Source organism: Patella vulgata, chromosome 7 (genome assembly GCF_932274485.2).
Source record: "Patella vulgata chromosome 7, xgPatVulg1.2, whole genome shotgun sequence".
Classification (NCBI taxonomy): domain Eukaryota; kingdom Metazoa; phylum Mollusca; class Gastropoda; family Patellidae; genus Patella; species Patella vulgata.
In genome coordinates this window covers 11,668,344-11,690,512 of record NC_065885.2, presented here as the reverse complement: position 1 = coordinate 11,690,512, position 22,169 = coordinate 11,668,344, and the positions used below count along the sequence as shown (strand labels likewise).

The window sequence follows — 22,169 nt, the reverse complement described above, 5'->3', positions numbered from 1 at the left end:
AGGATCTGTGTTGTCTTAAATTTACACCATCTGTGCTATTCAAAGTTAGACTGTAACCTCAAAAACCTTATTTAAGACATATTACAAGCCATATCCAACGGAAGAAGATGACGATTATTACAGAAAAAGCCATTCTGGATTCAATTTTGGCTGCAACTTTGAATTGCTGGATTTTCGAAATTCGTCTTTTAATTCAGAGACATCAAAATCCATGGCATATAAAAGACATAGTAAGGGTCATATCTTACGAGATTATCGCTGGTCTTATCGGTAAAATGCCCCAAGGACAAAAATCGCAATTTTCGTTTCTATTTTGATTATCGTTTTAAATTTTACATCTGGACTATTCATACTTATTTTGTATTTTCGAAATTTATATTTAGCTCCTTGATCATGGAATCACACCCTTCTAGAGAGTTGTTGGTCTGTGTTCCTCTGTGTCGTACTGGTCCCACTGATAAATGGCGTAATATTCACCTTCGGACCATTGGTTTGTTATGTAATCGGCCAATTCAATTATTTTCGGCTATATAAAGTAGGTAGTATTAGTTTAAGCCAATGCCCAATAAAATAACCCAATGTGAATGGTTTGGGCTACTCATTTTAAAAACACGGTTACGGTTGAACCAACTTGTATTCAGGAAATGAAATCATCCGAGAAGAAAACATTTCCATGTAGGTCAATGGCTACCTGTTTTTATCTGGGGTCATATACCGTGACGTTTATATTGAATACCTCTAGCTGTATATAATACATGTTATTCACATGCTTATTGAGAGTTGTCGACCTTCTAATATACATGAAGGATATTATTTAACAGGGATGTCATATTAAGCTTGCTGAGTGTGTTTGTTATTATATTACCGAAGTTTGATATTTATTTTAAGACAAGTAGCGATCCGTTAAGATGATATGAAATTTTATTTATGAGTGGATGTGACCTACACTACAGAAGTTTAGAGGATTGGTGTGAATAGTCTTATAGTGTTTTATAAATACCAGAAGTTGACCCAGTTATTTAACCCTGATATTAAGTAGCGATTCATTATGAAGATATAAAATTTTATTTTTGAGTGTATGTTACCTACACTACAGACGTTGTGACCTACACTACAGAAGTTTAGAAGATTGGTGTGAATAGTCTTATAGTGTTTTATATACATGTATACCAGAAATCAGAAGTTGGCTCAGATAATAAGCAATAGTAGCGATCCATTCAGACGATTCAGTTTTATTTATATGAGTGGATGTGACCTACACTATATAGAAGTTAAGAATATTATAGTGTTTTATATATACCAGAAACCAGAGGTTAACTCAGTTATTTAGCCGTGATATAAAGGAATGGTGTGAATTACGGCTTTGGTTTATATACATATTTTGATCATACCTTGTTGAAGGGTCAGAGTTAAACATGGGGAAGTGTAGTCAGTTATTTCACCCTAGAAACTTTCTATTATCTTATCATCAACCAAAACATTTCGTTACTTTTGAGGTAAGTCAAAACTATACAAACTGTTTATACACGTCTCAATTCTATAAAATGCAATTACTATTTGAAGTAAGTCGAAACTATCCAGTTTATACACAAGTCTCAATTCTATGAAATACTTGGGGGGGGGGGGGGGGGTTAATGGCCTAATGGTTACCACGTGCGCGCTGTATCATAAGGCCTGTCATTGAGTCAACTGGCGTGTTTTCGAATCCCCGGTTGTACGTGATAAGGAGTAGGGTACGTCGCTTGTCCAACCTCGTGGGTTTTCTCCGGGTCCTCCGGTTTCCTTCCACTGCTAAAGACCCCTACACGTAAGCGAATTATTGAAATAGAGTTAAACCATATGTTAGACCCGAAATGACCTAGTTTGTGTCGAGTGGACGTTAAACCCCATTTCTCTCTCTCTCTCTCTCTCTATCTAGGAAATACAATTACTATATATTGCTGAGCTTTTTTATCACGTGTATAAAATACAATTATAAAGATTGCATAATACGACACGATTCCGTGAATTAATGCTGGATGACTTACTGATTCCAGTAGGAATCTCAAGTCATTATCAAACAAATAGAAATGAAATGAAATGAAATGGGGTTTAACGTCCTACTGTTCTGCTCCTAAACTGGGCTAATGAAGACGGGCATACGCCATACAGTGTGCTATGAGAGAAATTTTGCCCGGGCAGCGGCGCTACGGCCTACTCTTATATCGCCAAACAAATAGAATACTATAATAACAGCAATGAAATAACTGGACTAATGAAGACGGGCATAAACGGCATACAGTGTGCTATGAGGGAAATCTGGCCCGTACAGCGGCGCTACGGCCTACTTATATACATAAGTATATACTGATGCAGGACGGAGGTCCTGACAAGGACAGCTGTCTAATCATTCAGATGGGACGAAAAACCGAGGTCCTGTGTACACATTGGCGTGCACGTAAAAGATCCCTTGATAGTTGGAATTCGATATAAGAGTAGGCCCTAGTGCCGCTGTTCGGGCAAAATTTCCCTCATAGCTCAATGTATGGCGTATGCCCGTCTTCATTATCCTAGTAGGAGCAGAACAGTGGGGCGTTAAACCCCATTTCATTTCATTTAATTTCCAACTGTCCCTCTGCCCTGCACTAACAAGGGGGAATCACGCCACCGCGGCTCCCAAATATAACAACAACTTATATTGGTAATGAGACAATGTCACTAATGGGGTTTAATATCCACTCGACACAAACTAGGTCATTTCGGGACTAACACATGGTTCAATTTTATTTCAATAATTCGCTTGTGCGTAGGGGTCTTTAGCAGTGGGAGGAAGCAGGAGGACCCGGAGAAAACACATGAGGCTGGACAGACGACCCTACTCCTTACCACGTACAACCAGGTAATCGAACTCACGCCAGCTGACTCAATGGAAGACCTTATGATACGGAGCGCACGTGCTAACCATTCGTCCATCACCTCCCCCCCCCCCCCAAGAATTAAGGATCGCCAGATCTAAATGCTAACTATTGTCTTGTTATTCCTGGGAACTAACGTCCGCTTTGACCTAGGAGATGTTACACACACATTCAATTATTGTAATTATCGTTTTTGTGCCTTGTGCATTTTTATAATTAATGTCAAAAAATTTACACGAGTTTTACACAAGATAAATTCAATTATCTACCAGCATATAAAGGTTAATATTGTTTTTTTTTATGATTAGTATTATAAATTATAGATTTGAGAGAAGTTCAGGACATTGAACGTCAATCTTGTTTTTAGCTTAATTATAGAAGTTATTATCTATATTATAGAGCGTGACCAAATCTATTTAATATAATTAATAATTCATAACAATGACCTTCACCTCCGGATATATGGGTACATGTACTTTTAGTTATATTTTATACATACATTCCCCGGTTTCACGAAGCAATCTCAAGTTACGAATTTACTCAAAATTGTTCGCCTTATTGTAACTAAAATATAGCCCTTTATAAAACTTTTGTTGTTTTAATGAATCAAATACATCACTAAGAAAGTATGTGTATTTTTTGTGATTCTGGGTCAATGTTATTTCTCATAAACAGTGATTGATAGTTGAGTAAATTCTTAACTTAAGTCTGAGAATGCTTTGTGAACTCGGGGCCAGATGCGTCATAAATAGATATAAGAACATTAAAAAAAATAATGAAATAAAACGTATTTCCCCTAATTTTGACAAAAATAAAAATTGTAGCTACTAATAAAGAAATGAAATGAAATGAAATGGGGTTTAACGTCCTACTGTTCTGCTCCTATGCTGTGCTAATGAAGACAGGCATACGCCATACCATACAATGTGCTATGAGGTAAATTTTGCCAGGGCAGCGGCACTATCGCCTACTCTTATATCGAATTCCAACTGCCAAGGGATCTTTTACGTGCATTCCAATGTATTCGTCTCATCCGAAGGACTAGACAGCTGTCCTTGTCAGGCCCTCCGTCCTGCATCACTGACAAGGGGGAACCACGCGACCTCCAGGCTAGCGAGCCAGCGTCCTACCAACTAATAAAGAAAGATCCCGACGAAGGCCAAGAAGAATCTTATCCTTGGTGGCGTATTTTTGGCTGAGAATATAACTAGTCGTTCAGATGGGACGAGAAACCATTCCAGTAAGAAAAACCGTATATCATGTTTTCTTATGTAAAAAAAACTACCTTGGAAGAAAAACCCCTTACAGGTTTGAAGAAAAACTTTCAGAAGAATAACCCCAAATTCCCCTGATTTTCAGACCGCACGTTATTCCGGCATAGAATATTACGAAAGCCCAGAAGGCTCATTCCAAATTCCAAATGCGAAATTACAAATTACAAATTACAAATTACAAATTCATGTCTTACCGATAAAATAGCAAATTGGCAGCCCCCCTCAATTAAACAAATTAGAATTTATATAAATTGTAATTTTACACAACTAATTACTTCTAGTTTACCTATCTAGCCGGATAAATACCCGTTCCAAATTCCAAATTCCAGATTCCAAATTCCAAATTGCAAATTCTAGATTCCAAATTTCAAATTCCAGATTCCAAATTCCAAATTCCAAATGCGAAATTCCAAATTCCAAATCTGATCCGACCAATCGGATCAGGTTTTTGCTTTTGACTAATCAGTTAGAGTATAATAACAATATTCCAGTTCGGGTTTGCTTCGGCAGATGTGAACAGTTTGGGGCAAAGTTCCTCTGCAGTGAGCTACTCTGCTACTCGGTATCCTAGGACTGGCATTTTTTTTCTTTTTTTTTTTTTTGCTACAGCAGCAAATTTGGAATTTGGAATTTGGAATTTGGAATGAGCCTTCTGGGCTTTCGTAGAATATACCCCAGAGATAAAAGAGATTTACCGTTTTAGGTTTATAAAATATGTTTGATTTATTTCAGTGGGGATGGCCAACAGTGTATTTGGTATGGCGGGTCTTCTGGGCATTGTATCATTTAACATGGACGATATTAACTGGAGTTTATGCCTATGAATGGACGACATCTAAAGCTAACGAGATCACGTGGTTTATATATTTAACACACTGGGGTTACGTGGTGCTGACAGTCAGTGCTCTTATGGAAATGGCGGCCTCTATACATATCAAGTGTAACAGACCGGATATTACTGCAGGTAACTACACTAATACCACACAGGTATACAGGTATACATGAGAACAGGAACGCCCTTGTTACCTGTGTGATTTTTTTAAAAAATTTTATTTTTTTTTTTTTTTCTTTGATTGGCATTTAGTAATTGGACATATTAACACAAGGTACAATTTTATGGATACACAATTACTGAGTTTAATATTAAGCGACGTTTCGACGAGGATACCCTCGTCTTTATCAAGCAAATGATACAGATATGTGAATAGTAGACAAATATATACAGAATATGCAACAGATGTGTTGGTTTAGTTGTAAATGGCCACCTAATCAGAGGTGTTAAGTTTTAATTGTATTTGATTGTTATTTTTTTGGCATATTCTATATATATTTGTCTACTATAACACATACAAATGATACAGGTATGTGAATAGTAGGCAAATATATACAGAATATGCAACAAAGATATGTATTTAATTCTTATCTTTTTTGCATATTCTGTATATATTGCCTACTATTCACATACCTGTATCATTTGCAGAAAATCATCAAAATATTTTGAAAAAAATCACATAGGTGCATCACATAAGGGCGTGTCTGTCCCCATGTACCTGTGTAATATCAATATTAGCAACATGAAGAATTTATGCTGAGGTATATGCTATAATCATGATAGTTCTTGTCTTGTTGGTTCAGCGAGTTAGGCACTGGCTCCCTAACCTGGAGACCCCAGGTTCGATCCTGGTGTTGGCCGAGAATGATTCTCGGAATTTCCGGGCATGGTTTTCTCTTGTCAATGGTGCATGACGGATGGCATGACGAGGAACAGCGTCTAGTCGTACGGATCGCGCGAAAAAAACGAAGTGCGCCACTGACAAGGGGGAACCACGCCGGAAAATCCCGATGAACTTTCACGGCCAACACAGGGATGAAACACGGGACCTCCTGGCCCCGAGTTCACAAAACATTCTCAGGCTTAAGTTAAGAATTTACGCAAATTTCAAGCAATGTTTATGAGAAATATCTTTGTTCCAGAAACACAAAACTTTGCACATAGTTTCTTATTGATGTATTTGATACATTAAAACAACAAAAAAAAAAATATAAAGGGCTATAATTTAGTTAAATAAGAAGAATTTTGAGTAAATTCTTAACTTAAGTCTAAGAATTCTTTGTGAACTCTGGGCCAGGTTAGCGAGCCTATGTCCTACTCACTGAACCACCGTGGCACCCAAAAGCAGAAAAGAAGAGAGAAGAGAAACTACATGAATTGGTCACAATAATCGGGTCCATTACAGGATCTCAGAAAGCGATACCAATCAGATTATAATACAGATCTATATTTCGTTTCGTTTTTTTATACTTTCGATGGCCTACACTACATGAAGATTTGACCAGTTGTACTGGAAGGTCGCGTCACAGGTCATACGAGCGACTTTTGACCTTATGACATCAGACATTTGATTAGCCAATCAGCATTGATGTTTCTAGTGGATTACCCACAGTTCCGTGCAGGTCACGCCAAAAGATCGCCGTAACAGACCGTTTCATAGCCTAATCCCTCACATCATCCAGAACACGTCAATGATAACAACTCTTCCAGATCCTAGTGTAGTAAAGACAAGTAAACCGAAATTTTGAACTATAAAAAACGAAACGAAATAGGACCGCTTTTTAATCAGATTGACAGCGATACCTGCCTTTTGAAAGCGGTCACAATATTCATTGTCGGCAATAATCAGGAAGCCTGGGAAACCACTCTGAGACTTTGAAAAAGTATTCGCCATCTACCAAAAACATATCCAATGGCAACGAACTTTCTAAAACCATTAACCATTGCCAGACCCGATAACAGGTGACCAACCTTGAAATAGACACTTAAAGGTCAAGAAATTGTCAGATATTTCAGGCTTACATAATGTTGTTTACTCAATGTTTGTTTTTTTTTATTTCTAGGCCAAAGTGAAGAAATGTCAGTTTATCTAAAGGCTGTGTGGGTAATGGTTAATGTTTCTAATGCTGCATCATTCGCTATATCAGTTCTATTCTGGGGTCTTTTATATACACGTAAGAATTTGAGACAATTTTTAAAAGTTACATGGAGCCACAGTGGCTCGGTGAATAAGACGCTGGTTGATACACTCGCCGAGGAGGCCCGGTGCTCGATGAGAGAGAGAGAGAGGGAGAGGGGGAGAGAGAGAGAGTACCTGGGGATCTTCTAGTGTGGTTTCCCCAGAGTTGGGCAGGGCAAAGGAATTGACAAGGAACGGTGTCTAGTCATTCGGATGGAACAAAATAACCGAGGTCCTCCTTACACGTTGGCGTTCGTAAAAGAACTCTCGACAATTAGAATTCGACCGGGGTGTGGTGACCTATAATTTTACGTCCGCCCCCCCCCACCCCCTAAAAAAAAAAAAACAATACACACTATTTATATGCGTGGGGAGCAATCTGACTTTTCGGGCAGACGTGTAAAGTGAAAAAAAAATTATTTAACCTTTTTTTTAATTGAACACCACGAATCTATACTGAATTTACTATGGATTAAAGTATTTTGTCTGGAGCCACTCTACTTTGTGCGACATTTTTCGGGCATCGATTATTATTTGTGGAATGGTTGGAATTCAGGTCGGCCTAGAGTGGAATTTCGGGTGCAACCCGATTGGAAACTTTGAATTTGCTTAATTCACGAGCTCAGAAAAACGGTTAAATTTTCAAACTTTTCTCGGGGAGCGCGAGTACCCCATACCCCGCGACGATTGATTGGTTGTCTGGGATTTGGGATTCGGGTAAGTCACCTAATAGGCTATATTGGACGACATTAAAGGACAATATTGGTGTCAGTCATTATAAAATATGTGATAGAGCTCGTTAAATACATCCCGGGGAGCGCGAGTACCCCATACCCCAAGACGATTGATTGGTTGTCTGGGATTTGGGATTCGGGTAAGTCACCTAATAGGCTATATTGGACGACATTAAAGGACAATATTGGTGTCAGTCATTATAAAATATGTGATAGAGCTCGTTAAATACATCCCAAATATAATTTTAACACAGAGATCATTGCTACGGGAGTTGTGTAACAAGCACGTGAAGAAACGGGAAGTGACGTCAAACATGACAAACATGAGTTGTCCTTCTATATAACTGACTGAAGTAACGAGCGGTAACAGACAAACCGATCGAATTTCATTTCACTGATAATTCCGTTGAAGATGAAAAGTTGTTATATGAGACGATGAGAGGATATCTGACAATTCAAAAAAAGAATTGGCTGTCAGTAGATAAAAGATAACGAACAAATTAGAAAAAGTCCGTGCATTACGATGTTTTTATTAAGAACAGAATGAATAAAAACGGGGGAATGCACGGGATTTTTCTACTTTTTCTCGTGTTCCTTATCTAGTGACAGCCAATTCTATTTTTGAATTGTGAGATACCCTCTCACCGTCCCATATAATAACTTTTCAACTTCAACGGAATTATCAGTGAAATGAAATTCGATCGTTTGTCTCTTACCGCTCGTTACTTCAGTCAGTTATATAGAAGGACAACTCGTGTTTGTCATGTTTGGCGTCACTTCCTGTTTCTTCACGTACTTGTTACACGTCTCCCGTAGCAATGATCTCTGTGTTAAAATTATATTTGGAATGTATTTAACCAGTTAAATTTTCAAACATTCATCGAGTTCGTACATCACGGGACCATTTTATGTATAAATGTATCTGATATTTCTAGAATTATCTTTGCAAGAGGACACCGCTGAAACGTAACGTGAAACACCCTTCATAAAAGGCTTCTGGTTATAAAAAAAATTAAAAGTCAGGTCATAATCCAAATGTATAAATAATGAATTTATTTATCGTTGATGTTATACATACTTATTCAACAAGGACGTTACTCAAATATCTATTTCATTTTTACACATGTGACGGCGTTAAGGAGTATAAAAGGTCTGACTATTCATTTTATTCGTGCAAACCAGTGAGGTGTTAACAATAGTTACATATAAATAGAAGACGTTAATACAGCCGTCTTAACGCTAGGTTCCCACTATCATGATCAGGGGCGGATTGGGGCGGGAAACCGACTCGGGCTCCCGTGTCGGAGCGGCGCCTTTTACTGACCGCGGAGCCCGGATGGGGGGTCCGGGGGCTCTCCCCTATGAAAATTTTGAAAAATGAACCCCAAATATGCGATTTGGTGGCATATCTGTTTATAATCTCTGCAAATAATATATCTCATAAATCGATTAATTTACGCCAAAACCCCGACATGCAAGTAATTTACAACCATCAACCTGTGAAATTATCATATCGTCATATTATTAATTAACGTATTATCATTGTATCGTCAAGACCAGCTATCATCAAATTTTGCCGAGGCCTTAAAATTGAATTTTTTGGGGGGAGTTACGAACCATCGGCAGACGTTTCTGGTGACAGTGTCGGGTGAATCCGATGAAATTTTCGGATGAAATTCGGAATCCCATGTACACATTGGCGTGAACGTAAAAGATCCCTTGGCAATTGGAATTCGATATAAGAGTAGGCCGTAGTGCCGCTCTCCGGGCAAAATTTCCCTCATAGCACACTATATGGCATATGCCCGTCTTCATTAGCTCAGTTCGGAGCAGAACAGTAGGACGTTAAATCCCGTTTCCTTTTATTTCGCAAGAGCTAAATCTGCCTATTGCAGGTATTTCTTTAGGCCTGAAATGTTATCGTCCGTTTTCATTTATTTATTGTACCTGTTTAGTCCCACGTCCAGCTCATATTTGTAGAATATTTTACTATATCGTAGTAATTTGCGATGGTAGATGGCAGCCAACGTCATACCAAACTTACAGCAGGTTTCGCTTATTATGGTAGTTTGGTCAATTCGGCCATATGTCTGTAGGAAACCGGAAAGAAGTGTGGAAAGAATTGGGAGTGTTTATTTTTAGGTCGGTTACAGAAGCCGGGAATTCCTACAAACTGATGTAGACAACAGAACATGTCGGTAACCTTATCCCTTACACGGGACCTCGGTTTTCCGTCTCATCCGAAGGAATAGACAGCTGTCCTTGTCAGGCCCTCCGTTCTGCATCACTGACAGTGACAAGGGGAAACCACGTCGGAAAAAATGGATGAACTTTCTCGGCCAATGCAAAGATCGAACACCCGACCTCCAGGCTAGCGAGCCAGCGTCTTAACTACCTAGCCACCGTGGCTCCCGTATGGAAATGTCCTCCGCGACCGACCTGAAAATGAACACCACCGTACAGATTGCATGTTTACTGCTACTCTTTGTTTAACAAACCGACCAGTTGCTTCTTTTATAAGGATATAATTTATGTATCCTATTGCCTTTTCGAACTGATCATTCTGTTTATTTTATGATTTTATTTTCTTTTCAGCTGCCTATACCCTAACAACGGCCGATGTGGCAACCCATGCCTTGAATTCATTTTATGTTTTGGCTAACCTGATAATAACGGCTGTGCCTATTCGCTTGTACCATTTCATTCATCCAACCATATTCAGTGTCATATACATCATATTTACTGTAATTTATCAGTTTGCTGGAGGAAAAAATGGCCTAGATAAACCCTACATTTATTCTGTCATTGATTGGAGCAAACCTGAAACTGCTGCCTTATATGGAGTTCTTGCTGCTTTAGTGCTGACACCTCTATGTCACGTGGTAGTGTTCCTTATTTATCTCGCCCGAAGAGCCATTTTTAATGCATGTTTAAAAAGAGAAGATGCTGATTTAGAACTCGAAGAAAAAAAACCCAAAAACTTATTAAATAAATGAACATGCCATTAGAAATTGAACTATTACGTACCGATTTAAAAAATATATATATTTGTGTTTTTAATTTAATTTATTTGATGTTATAGATTTTGTATATTTTATTAATGTATGTTGAGATACTCATTTAAAATGTTATTGATGAAAATAATGGAGCATTTAAAATATTTGTACATTTTATTAAACATTTCATAATGGGGTTATTGCTTATTTTAATACTATGCTTAGATGTTAAACGTTGAAAATGTATATAATCAGGGGTCTGGTTGTTTGGGGTGAGTGGTCTTATTTATGCGCGTTAGATCATAAGGTCTGTAGTAGAGCCAAATGGTGTGGTTTTGATCCCAAACTTGTACGTGACAATGAGTTGGGTCGCCAGTTTAAACTCGTGGGTTTTCTCTGCCCCCCCCCCCCGGCGTTACTTCTCTCTCTGTATATAATTCCCATTGTTTAGCCAAATTTACACGAACCTCGTGGGGCCACGTTAGTGAGCTCATAAACCACGAGTTCCTGAGTCCGATCTCGGTATTGGCTGAGAAAGTCCCTTGTCAGTGATGCAGGAACTATATGTTAGTCCCGAAATGGCCTAGTTTGTATCGAGTGGACTTTAAACCCCTATTACACCTATCGCAGTAAAGAATATTTGACATAGCAACTTGATTCCCTTTTCCCGCACCCCACTCATAGATCAGGATTTAAGGCATTATATTAGTGGATTCAAAGATGACTTTTATTTATTTTGAAAAAAAGATTAGTCAAAATGTTTTCAATCGAGACCGAAAAGCCCCTAGCTGACCCACTGGGCCCTCGGACAATGTCCGACAGTCCGATTCCCAGTCAGCCCTAGTAGCCCCGATGTCGATGGCTAAGTGGGTAAGACGCTGGCTCGCTAGCCTGGAGGTCTGGTGTTCGACCCCTTTATTGGCCGAGAAAGTTCATCCAGATTTTCCGACGTGGTTCCCCTTGTCAGTCATGCAGGACGCAGGGTCTGACAAGGACAAAAACCGAGGTCCCGTATATACATTGACGTGCACGTAAAAGATCCCTTGGCAGTTGGAATTCGATATAAGAGTAGGCCGTAGCGCCGCTACCCGGACAGCGTTTCCATCATATAGCACACTGTATGGCTAATCAAGGATCCTACAAATCACCAACAAGAACTGACGACAGTGTTTTGTGTCAGTAGTGCACAAAGTATTGCAAAAAGTAACCGTTATACCCATGCATATTGTACACATTGTTTCCTCAAATGTCATAAATTATCAGTGATGTTGTTTTGTTTTGTTTTTTTATATCTCCATTTATCTTATATGAAATTTGATTTCAGATTCTACCTAATGATTCTAATATTCCTTCGACTATTACTGGATATTTTGTAAGTAAACAGTATTGGTGTATCTTTAGAAATCGTGTGAAGGCCTTGCTTTAAAATTACAACAGACTTAGTGTTATAATAGACCTGACCAGCATTCATCTACTAGTACTTGGTCGACCCATTATTCATTAATAGGTTGCATCTGTGAAAATAGACAAAATATGTATTCAGCAGGGGCCATTTTACACGTCCCAACCCTTCGGACATTGCCCGGTCATGTTTATGAATACTTAAATTATCACGTTTTGTGAAAGTGGAACTGACCTGTGGGGTATTTTTGATGTCGTAAACAGACGCATTTCTTAATTAAAGATACATTATGGGAGATTAGATAACGAGTTGGCAGTTCTCACTATAATAGTTAAAAACTTGATAATGTAAAGGCAATTTGCTGAAAATTTCAGTTAAATTGATCCACTATGAACCGAAAATAAGCGATTGAAAGTTCCGCATAGCCTCGGTCATCATTACTAAAGTCTGTACGACAAAAATCATAGTCTCGATTATCCATTTAATCGTTAAATCGAGAAGGAAATAAGTTATGCAGCAAATCGGATCATAATCCAACAATTATCGCAGGCTAGCGTTGACACCGAGAGTTGATTATGGTCTGGATACGTTAATTAATGTCTAATCAATAGTATTTATAACATTTCAGGCCTAAAGAAAGACCTACAATAGGCAGATTTAGCTCTTGCATAATGTATGTTTAAATATCCGTTTGTGTATTCTATTTGTATTTTCAGGGAGTAATATCTACCAGCTTTTATTTGTATTTTCAGGGAGTAATATCTACCAGCGTCCTATTCTATGGAGCGTATAATAAGAACGATTGGGGTTACTATGAGCGACCATTGGTTTATTTAATGACCTGGGGCCTATTTCACGAAATTTTAACTAAGACAAAATCCAAATTTTAGTAATTTGATTGGATAATATTCGATTGATTTTAGTGCTTAACCAATCAAAATTGTAGTATCTACTAAAATTTGGATTTTATCTTTAGTTAAAATTTCTTGAAACAGAGCCCAGGATTTCTGTCAACATTATATTATCTTTAATTGTTATATATCCGCCATTGAATGGAATGGGGTTTAACATCATACTTTTCTGCTTCATCCGGGTTAATGAGCACGAGCATACGCCATACAGTGTGCTTTGGGTAAAATTGTGCCCTGACAATTGCGCTACAGCCTACTCTTGTGTCAAGTTACTTCAGTCAATGGTTCTTTTACGTACAGCCAATTGTGTACACGGAACATCTGGTTTTCGTACCATCTGTATTTTTAGTAGCACGACGTAGTAAGATTAATAATATAAAACAAGAATTACCCTTTAAAAAAACTTGAACAAAACCAATTCCATTCCCCGGAATTGAATATTCACAACTTTCCTTACAGAGGTTTGCTATATACCCGCCTTGCCCCCTCCTCATCCTTAACCTCCTCATCCCCAGTCTGACTGATACTTTTTCCGAAAACGAGTGCTTGTTCTGGTTACATAATTCCTGTTGTTATCCTCTGCTGATGACCTTGATTTGTTTGTCTTATCTCGTCTGTATTAATCGTGGACTACACAAATGATAAGAGTACGGACTACATGTTATAATGGTGTAAAATATGATTTAACCAGAATTAAGATGAAACGAGACCATTGTAATTCAGAAAGCATGATTTCATCTCTCTTTATACTGTTTCTCTTCTGTTCTGTTCCCGGGACACCCATACCAATGGTTTAGATACCGCCTAGTTAGTAAGTCAGTGCCATACACACAGAGTCGTTGTTTTGGAGATAAAAACATCAAGTGAAATGACATGAAATGGGGTTTAACGCCCTACTGTTTTGCTCCGACTGGGCTAATGAAGACAGGTATATGCCATGCAGTGTGCTATGAGGGAAATTTTGCCCGAACAGCGGGGCTATGGCCTACTCTTATATCGAATTCCAACTGTCAAAGGATCCTTAACGTACACGCCAATGTGTACATGAGGCCTTGGTTTTTATCCCATCTGAACGACTAAACAGCTGTCCTTGTCAGGTCCTCCTTCCTGCACCACTGACATGGGGAAACCACACTGGAAAATCCCGATGAAATTCCTCCGCCAACACCGTGACCTCCAGGCTAGCCACCTGGCTTCATAAACATAAAAAAAAACAATTAGAGACTATGAATTAGTATATCACCATCGCATTCATTGATTCTAGTGTGATATGCTAGTTCCAGGGGTTTCTTTTGTTTGACATTATTCAAGTGTGATTCGTGATGCTGATACTCTTTTGATGATAGTGAAATATATTTATTCACAAGGGGTGTGTTATGGAGAAACAATGATTTTCCGGTAGATAATCCACTGAAGAATTTCTATCCACTCAAACATGGTTCTTTCAATTACGGTTCTTTGACAGTTTCTAAAGATCCTGCAGGTGGAAGCGAAAACGAAAACTACCATTACCGTATCCTACAAAGTGTATTCCAGTCCTGGTTTCGACTTTGTAATGGGAGGGAAGTTACCCGGCTTGTTTGGTGATTGTTCTGGTGGACGTCATTCAACCACCTGTTTCTCTGCTCGACTCATGTGGAGGGAGAAAGGTGATGGAGAGATCTATGTATACATGCCAGATCAGGCTGCGGGATTCTACGAAAGAAAAGACGTAATTTGTTTCCCAGGTAATCTCACTGAACATCTTCAGCTAAATACTGTTGGGAAGAGTAATGGACTTGCTAAGCTTTTTGTGGATGGAAATCTGGTTTATAGTGGACAGAACTTAATATGGAGAGTTTGCGATAATTAATGGTCTCTTCTTTTCGCCAATTTTTGGTGGTGGAAGCCCTCCGTGGGCCTCCAGACTGGATTGTTACTCATATTTCAAAGATTTTATTATATCGGAGGGTGCCGAAGTACCAATCATTGGATGATAAAAGATCATAATAAATCACGACACGACAGTTCAATAATTATGATCACGCCAAATAAAAAATTCTGTTCAACTGTTAAAATGTTGAAATTGTATTACTGTGGTCGTACAAAAACGGGAAAGACTATCCAAAAATATGACCGAATGTCTTTGGATGTTTTTATGCAGAGTATGCATAATCACCATTGTAAGCTCTATTAAGCACCATTTTAAAAAAAAAACTGAAGCGAAAGTTTGTAAGTGGTGTCTGTGCTGCTGGCAAGGAAATCGAGTCATGTCGTAGACATTGGTGTTCACGTAAAAAAAAGCCTTGGCAGCTAGAATTCGAAGAAGATTAGGTGGAAAATTACCATTTCTAAAAATGACATAAAGAGACTTTAAACTCAATTTCGTTCCGTTTAGAATTTCGGAGTCAAAGCTACTTTGTTCGAAGTTAACATCTGGATAATAATAAAGATCACCAACAGAGTCACTAACCGAACTTTAAAAACTTAAATGAAAAAAGTCAAGCAAGATTGGTGCATATATATGTATTCTACCTAGAATTCACATCTCCTTTAATTCAGTAAGTCCAGGACCCGAGTTCCGAATGATCGCGTGAAATTGTCTGACTCTGTTCTGGTGAACAATCCTAATCCCGGTTCGAGATTAATTTTCATCCATAGTTTGCATGCAGGATAAATTACCTTACGCCTTACTGTTCATCTGATAATTCCAAAACACAAATTATGATATATAGGTCTCATCGCCATCTTCATCTTGAAGTTAAACCACTCTCGACCTTTAAACTGCAGGCACTTCAATATAAGTACATTTGTTCCCATAGCATTTTTCAATCATATTTTCGCCAGACGTTGATAAGATTTTTATCTATTTTTTTTAAAAGGAACCCATTAGTCAGATTATTCCCTCAAGAGGTAATTTTGTTGTTTTTGTGGCATATTTTTTATTAAAATGTCTATTTGTTGTCTTGGTTACCGAAGAAGTAAAATGGAGGATCAAGGAGATGAGTACCGGTTTGCGTGGAGAGCTCTGTCGTCTTGGGATTATACTGTAACTGATAAAAGTGGAGTATCAGTTAGAATGGCGGCTATCAGGACTGATTTTAAAGTAGGCAATAAAAAAAAATAAGGAAAATGTATTCTATAAAACCTTAAAGGGGCAATGCAATGTCATGTCATGAAATGACAATCATATCCCTGGAAAATGAAATTGGGTTTCACGTCCTAGTTTTCTGATCTAACCGGGATAATGAAGACGAGCACACGTCAAGCAATGTGTTATAGGGGCATGTTGCCCGTACAGTGGCGTTTCTGCCTATTCTTCGTTGTGTTCTTATGCTTACAAACCAACGTGTACACGGGACTCGGATTTTCTTCCAGGACGCTTTTCCTTGCCATCTCCGCCCCACATTAATAGAAAAATTTCCAAAGTACCCGGGACCCGATTAACAAGTCACCGCCTTACTCGCCAAGAAACCATGCCCCCCCCCCTCTCCTCACACAATAATATTCCCAATCACGCCCGAAACTCAAATCGACGAATTGTAATTTAACTAGTGTCATTTGACATTTTACATTCATTTCTACTGTCGTCTTGAAGCTAACACTATAAGGCATGAACTGCGTACATTGTGATAAAATGGAATAGAACTCCCCGCGAATCAAAGGCCAGCTTAACCGGAGCGGGCCCCTGGGCCTGTGTGGAATCGCGGGGCCCCTAACGCGACCTTAAGATTATTTCATATCCTTTTAAAGGTTGAGGGATAGCTCAGTCTCCGCCCTCGCGCCGCTAGATCGATTACCGTGAAACTTTTATCTGGCATTTGAATTTTTTCTCCTTTTGCCATGAACGGCGGGGCCCTCCAAATCCCTTACCGCAAATTATCTCTATTTCATGTTCTTAATAAAGGTCCTATCATTATGCTGATCTTCTGTTATCTGTAGTATTACAACATACACCTTTTGATGTAGTCGAATGGGCCGCGGATATCTTTGATCTGGAAACATCGTAACTGTACAAACCAATGGCATTAGATGGATTAAAATAGTACAATATAAATCCAAATCTTCAACATCTTCTTGGGAGGGCGTATCCCCGATCACTTCACCTTCAATGTAAAATCAAATGAAATGAAATGGGGTTTAACGTCCTACTGTTCTGCTCATAACTGGGCTAATAAAGACGAGCATACTAGGGAAATGAGGGAAATTTTGCCCGGACAGCGGCACTACGGCCTATTCTTATATCGAATTCCAACTGTCAAGGGATCTTTTATGTGCACGCCAATGTGTACAAGGGACCTGGGGTTTTCGTCCCATCCGAACGACTAGACACCCGACCTCCAGAGTCAGCGTCTTACCCATTTAGCCACCGTGATCCCCCAACGTTCAATTGCAGTCTATCCTCCAAATTCTAGTACCCTCTTAGGGTCATTCTTAGGGTTATTTAGCGGAACCTGAGTGATTTTTGTTGTTGGGAGAATGAAGTTGGCGAAGAGATATTTAAAGTTGTTACATTAGATTGTTATATTGTTCAGTGTCAAATCTGGAATAAGGTAATACATATTTTTACTTCAATAAAATGAAATGGGGTTTAACCGTCCACCTTTCTGTTTTTCATTCTCTAAACGGAAAATTCCTTATAAATAAGATTTGATTTTATAATGATGTTTTAATAATTTTTGCGTTAAAATTGATTTTAATGTGAAGTTTTAGTCAAAATTGATTAAATAACGTTGTTTTCATACCGACTGCTGGAGTCAGTATTGATTTCTTTTTTTACGAACGTTTGTGTTTTAACAATTTTCAATTTAGTAAGGTAACCAATTGCAGATGGACTTGTCTAGACTCGTTTGATGTAAATATTAAAATTGCTGGTTTTAAACTAAAGGACTTTTTTTCAAAATTCTACTTTCAGTTTGGCGAGAGAGAGAGAGAGAGAGGGGGGGGGGGAAAGGGGGAGAGAGAGAGAGAGTAACGTTCACTCGACACAAACTAGGTCATTTCAGGACTAACATATGGCTTTATCTTATTTCAATAATTCGCTAGCGCATAGAGGTCTTTAGCAGTGGGAGGAAACCGGAGGACCCGGAGAAAACCCACCAGGTTGTACAGGCGACCCTATTCCTTGTCACGTACAACCGGGATTCGAAACCACTTGGCTACATAGATTTTGATGTAACGTCGAATGTTGATATGGCTTGGTCTCTACTTCTCGCCATTTCTGGCTTTTATTCGAGTTATTAAGCTGGTTACAACATTCTATGTTCGGTATATAATTGCTAGATATTGTAATACACCACCAACTAAAGTATTTAAAGCTTTCCGATCTGGAACATTTTACATGTTTATATTGTTGATTAATTTGTTTGTTGCTTTGTTTCCTATGACGTATTTTGTTATTGTGTAAGTATGAAAAATTATTTGATAAATGGGAGTTATATAAACAGCCCGAAGCTTCATAAATAACATATGTCTGATTACTATCTGGGAGAGAGATAAATGTAATTTTATATCAATAATTGAGGAAACCTTATTTACCTGTATTTGGAGACATAAGTTTATGTCAATTCCCATATCCACATTGGAGCTTATTTACTATTAAGCATTGAACCAATAATTGTTATATTAATTGTCTGTTGTGATTTATGTTGATTACTGTTTACCAAAAGAATATAGAGAAATATTAACAGCCATCAACAGTCTTGTCTTCTTTTAATCAACAACGAAGATTCCAGAAAATACACGAAAAGTGCACTTGTACAGTATCATAACTTGTGGTTTTAAAGAAGGTCTTACTCGCCCCCAAATACAGTTTAAAAATATTAACGCATTTCTGTTATAGATTATCTCCGTCGTTTAATTGTGGTCCTTTCCGACTGGAAAACCAAGTCTACGAAGTGATTACGGCACGCAGTTGCATCCCTCCTGTGTGGTTTCAAGATGGCTTGAATTGCGTCAGCACATCAACTGTTATTATACCATTAATTATATTGTTACTGTGAGTATTATACCATTTATTATATTGTTACTGTGAGTATTATATTGTTACTGTGAGTATAATACCATTAATTATATTGTTACTGTGAGTATTATACCATTACTTATATTGTTACTGTGAGTATTATACCATTACTTATATTGTTACTGTGAGTATTATACCATTAATTATATTGTTACTGTGAGTATTATACCATTACTTATATTGTTACTGTGAGTATTATACCATTACTTATATTGTTACTGTGAGTATTATACCATTACTTATATTGTTACTGTGAGTATTAGACCATTAATTATATTGTTACTGTGAGTATTATACCATTAATTATATTGTTACTGTGAGTATTATACCATTACTTATATTGTTACTGTGGGTATTATATTATATTAATTATGTTGTTACTGTGAGTATTATACCATTAAATATATTGTTACTGTGAGTATTATACCATTAATTATATTGTTAATGTGAGTATTATATCATTAATTATATTGTTACTGTGAGTATTATACCATTAATTATATTGTTAATGTGAGTATTATACCATTAATCATATTGTTACTGTGAGAATTATACCATTACTTATATTGTTACTGTGGGTATTATATTATATTAATTATGTTGTTACTGTGAGTATTATACCATTAAATATATTGTTACTGTGAGTATTATACCATTAATTATATTGTTAATGTGAGTATTATATCATTAATTATATTGTTACTGTGAGTATTATACCATTACTTATATTGTTACTGTGAGTATTATACCATTAATTATATTGTTACTGTGAGTATTATACCGTTAATTATATCATTACTGTGGGTATTATACCATTAATTATATTGTTAATGTGAGTATTATACCATTAATTATATTGTTACTGTGAGTATTATACCATTAATTATATTGTTACTGTGGGTATTATACCATTAATGATATTGTTAATGTGAGTATTATATCCTTAATTATATTGTTACTGTGAGTATTAGACCATTAATTATATTGTTACTGTGAGTATTATACCATTAATTATATTACTGTGAGTATTATACCATTAATTATATTGTTACTGTGAGTACCTGATATTATGCCATTACTTAAATTGTAATTGAGCTGACCTGTTATTATAACAATATATGTATATATTGAAGAAAAATATGTAACAATTATGTCATGCATATTTAATTTACACTGGTCATTTAATGTATACTGCTTAGAATATGATGAAATGTTTGTGATGGGATACAGCTGATTCCAATCGAGTTTAAACGTTTTCCAGTGCTATATACCATTTATATATGACTGTTGAAAGTATATGATGGTTTTATGTAAAGGTTTTTTTCAAAGTTATTGCCGCTGAATTTTGCGATTGTAGATCAACATATATTGCAATCTTAATCGCTCTACAGATGCCGGATAACTTAGAATTTGCACAGTTAGTGTGTGAACTTGTTACATTTTTCTTTCAAAAATAGAGTCTCATGCGTCGATCCAAATTTATTGAATAATTAAAGTTTAGATTAAAGTATCGTGCTCAGATGCAAATACACCAATAGAACATAATGCCAGTCATTAATTATTGAGTGTCAGATATTTGAATTCTAAGATATAAACAATTGATCGTGAACTGTTATATCAGTCTAAGAAATTCAAAAGTAATAGCGCCGCATACGGTCCATGGTATACTGGCCTTATTGGTAGGATCTCAAGATGCGTGTGAATCGGAATACGATCATTTAAAGTTTCGGGGAGTTATTGCCCATGGTTTTTCTGAAAAAGATTAGGAAATGCCTTGCGTCTTGTTAGTATTCAAACTAGTGCTTGTTTGCCTTCTACCATCTTCGAAACCTTCAACCGAGTGTATCATTCAAAAATGTGGGCTAGCATTCAGTCATTTCAACAATAATGTTCATGAATCTATGTTTTATTTTCAGCTTAGCAGCTCTATATTATAGAACTAAGGCGTCCTTATATCAAAATCTGATAATTGAACTCAGAAATCAACTTTAATTTGTAAGTATTTTACAATGATCACTGATTGTTCAGGAATATTTATTTTAATTTATCACAGCCTTGCTTCAAAGTTAAAACCACTCATATTGTAATCATATTAGCTCCTGTGATACTCGTCCAACCGTAACTTCCGGTAGATGATATCCGCTTTCATACCACTTAATTACGGCCGATCGTAATAAATCCATGGCACATTAATATTTACAGCAGTACAATCTCAACAGGGGCGGATCCAGGAGTTTTTACAGTAGGGGTTTTGCCAGGTTCCGGTTAAGGAAATTTGACAGTTGACAATGCATGATGCCAGCTATCATCGTCTCCAAATTACGTAGGCAAACATACACACTGAGCTTTTTAAAAAGAGAAATCCAACACCCAGTTTGATGTCAATTTTTATTATGAATTAATAGGATCTCATTGTGATTCAATTTCATTATCTCGCGTTTTGAATGGCCATCCCATCCCAATCCAATATTACAAATTAATGCATTTGTACGATATATTTTCAAGAGAATTCCAGATATGACCAGCTTGAATCACAACTAGCACAAAATTATCAACTGAGTATTTTAATTGGTGGGTTATATTAAATATGCAAGAAACAGCTATGTGCAAACTCCTTAAATGAGGAGTGTCACTAGGTGTTACATGTAACTATATGTACTAGTGTAATGATTGACTGTAGAGAAACTATTCATATATGACAATCTTTTAAGGCCATTTTACACGATCCAACATTTATAGGATGATGATCGCAGGAAAATGTCCTATCGTGTGTATGGGAATTTGGTGTTCGAGCATGCACATTAATTTGAACATGGTAGGACAGTGTTCAAGGTCTTGAACCAATGAGAATGAATGATTCTCTGGGTCACGTGGTGTATTGGGTCACATGACAATCAGGCAAAATGGCAGCCTATACATCTCAAATCAAGACCACCATATCAAAAC

The 22,169-nt window shown here is 37.3% G+C and overlaps 2 protein-coding genes across 2 annotated transcripts; both read left to right on the top strand.

Annotated features, from left to right (window-relative positions):
• Positions 1–790: 790 nt before the first annotated feature.
• Positions 791–12,155, top strand: LOC126827327 (protein rolling stone). Its single transcript, XM_050556608.2, has 4 exons — positions 791–1,496; positions 4,901–5,132; positions 7,064–7,174; positions 10,509–12,155. Exons 1-4 carry the CDS (start codon positions 1,416–1,418, stop codon positions 10,907–10,909), a joined length of 825 nt encoding a protein of 274 aa, XP_050412565.1. The 5' UTR covers positions 791–1,415; the 3' UTR covers positions 10,910–12,155.
• Positions 12,156–14,777: 2,622 nt separating this feature from the next.
• On the top strand, positions 14,778–15,198 carry LOC126828082 (uncharacterized). The gene is made up of 2 exons (XM_050557660.1): positions 14,778–14,933; positions 15,061–15,198. The coding sequence occupies exons 1-2, from the start codon at positions 14,778–14,780 to the stop codon at positions 15,196–15,198; spliced, it is 294 nt and encodes a 97-aa protein (XP_050413617.1).
• Positions 15,199–22,169: the final 6,971 nt, after the last annotated feature.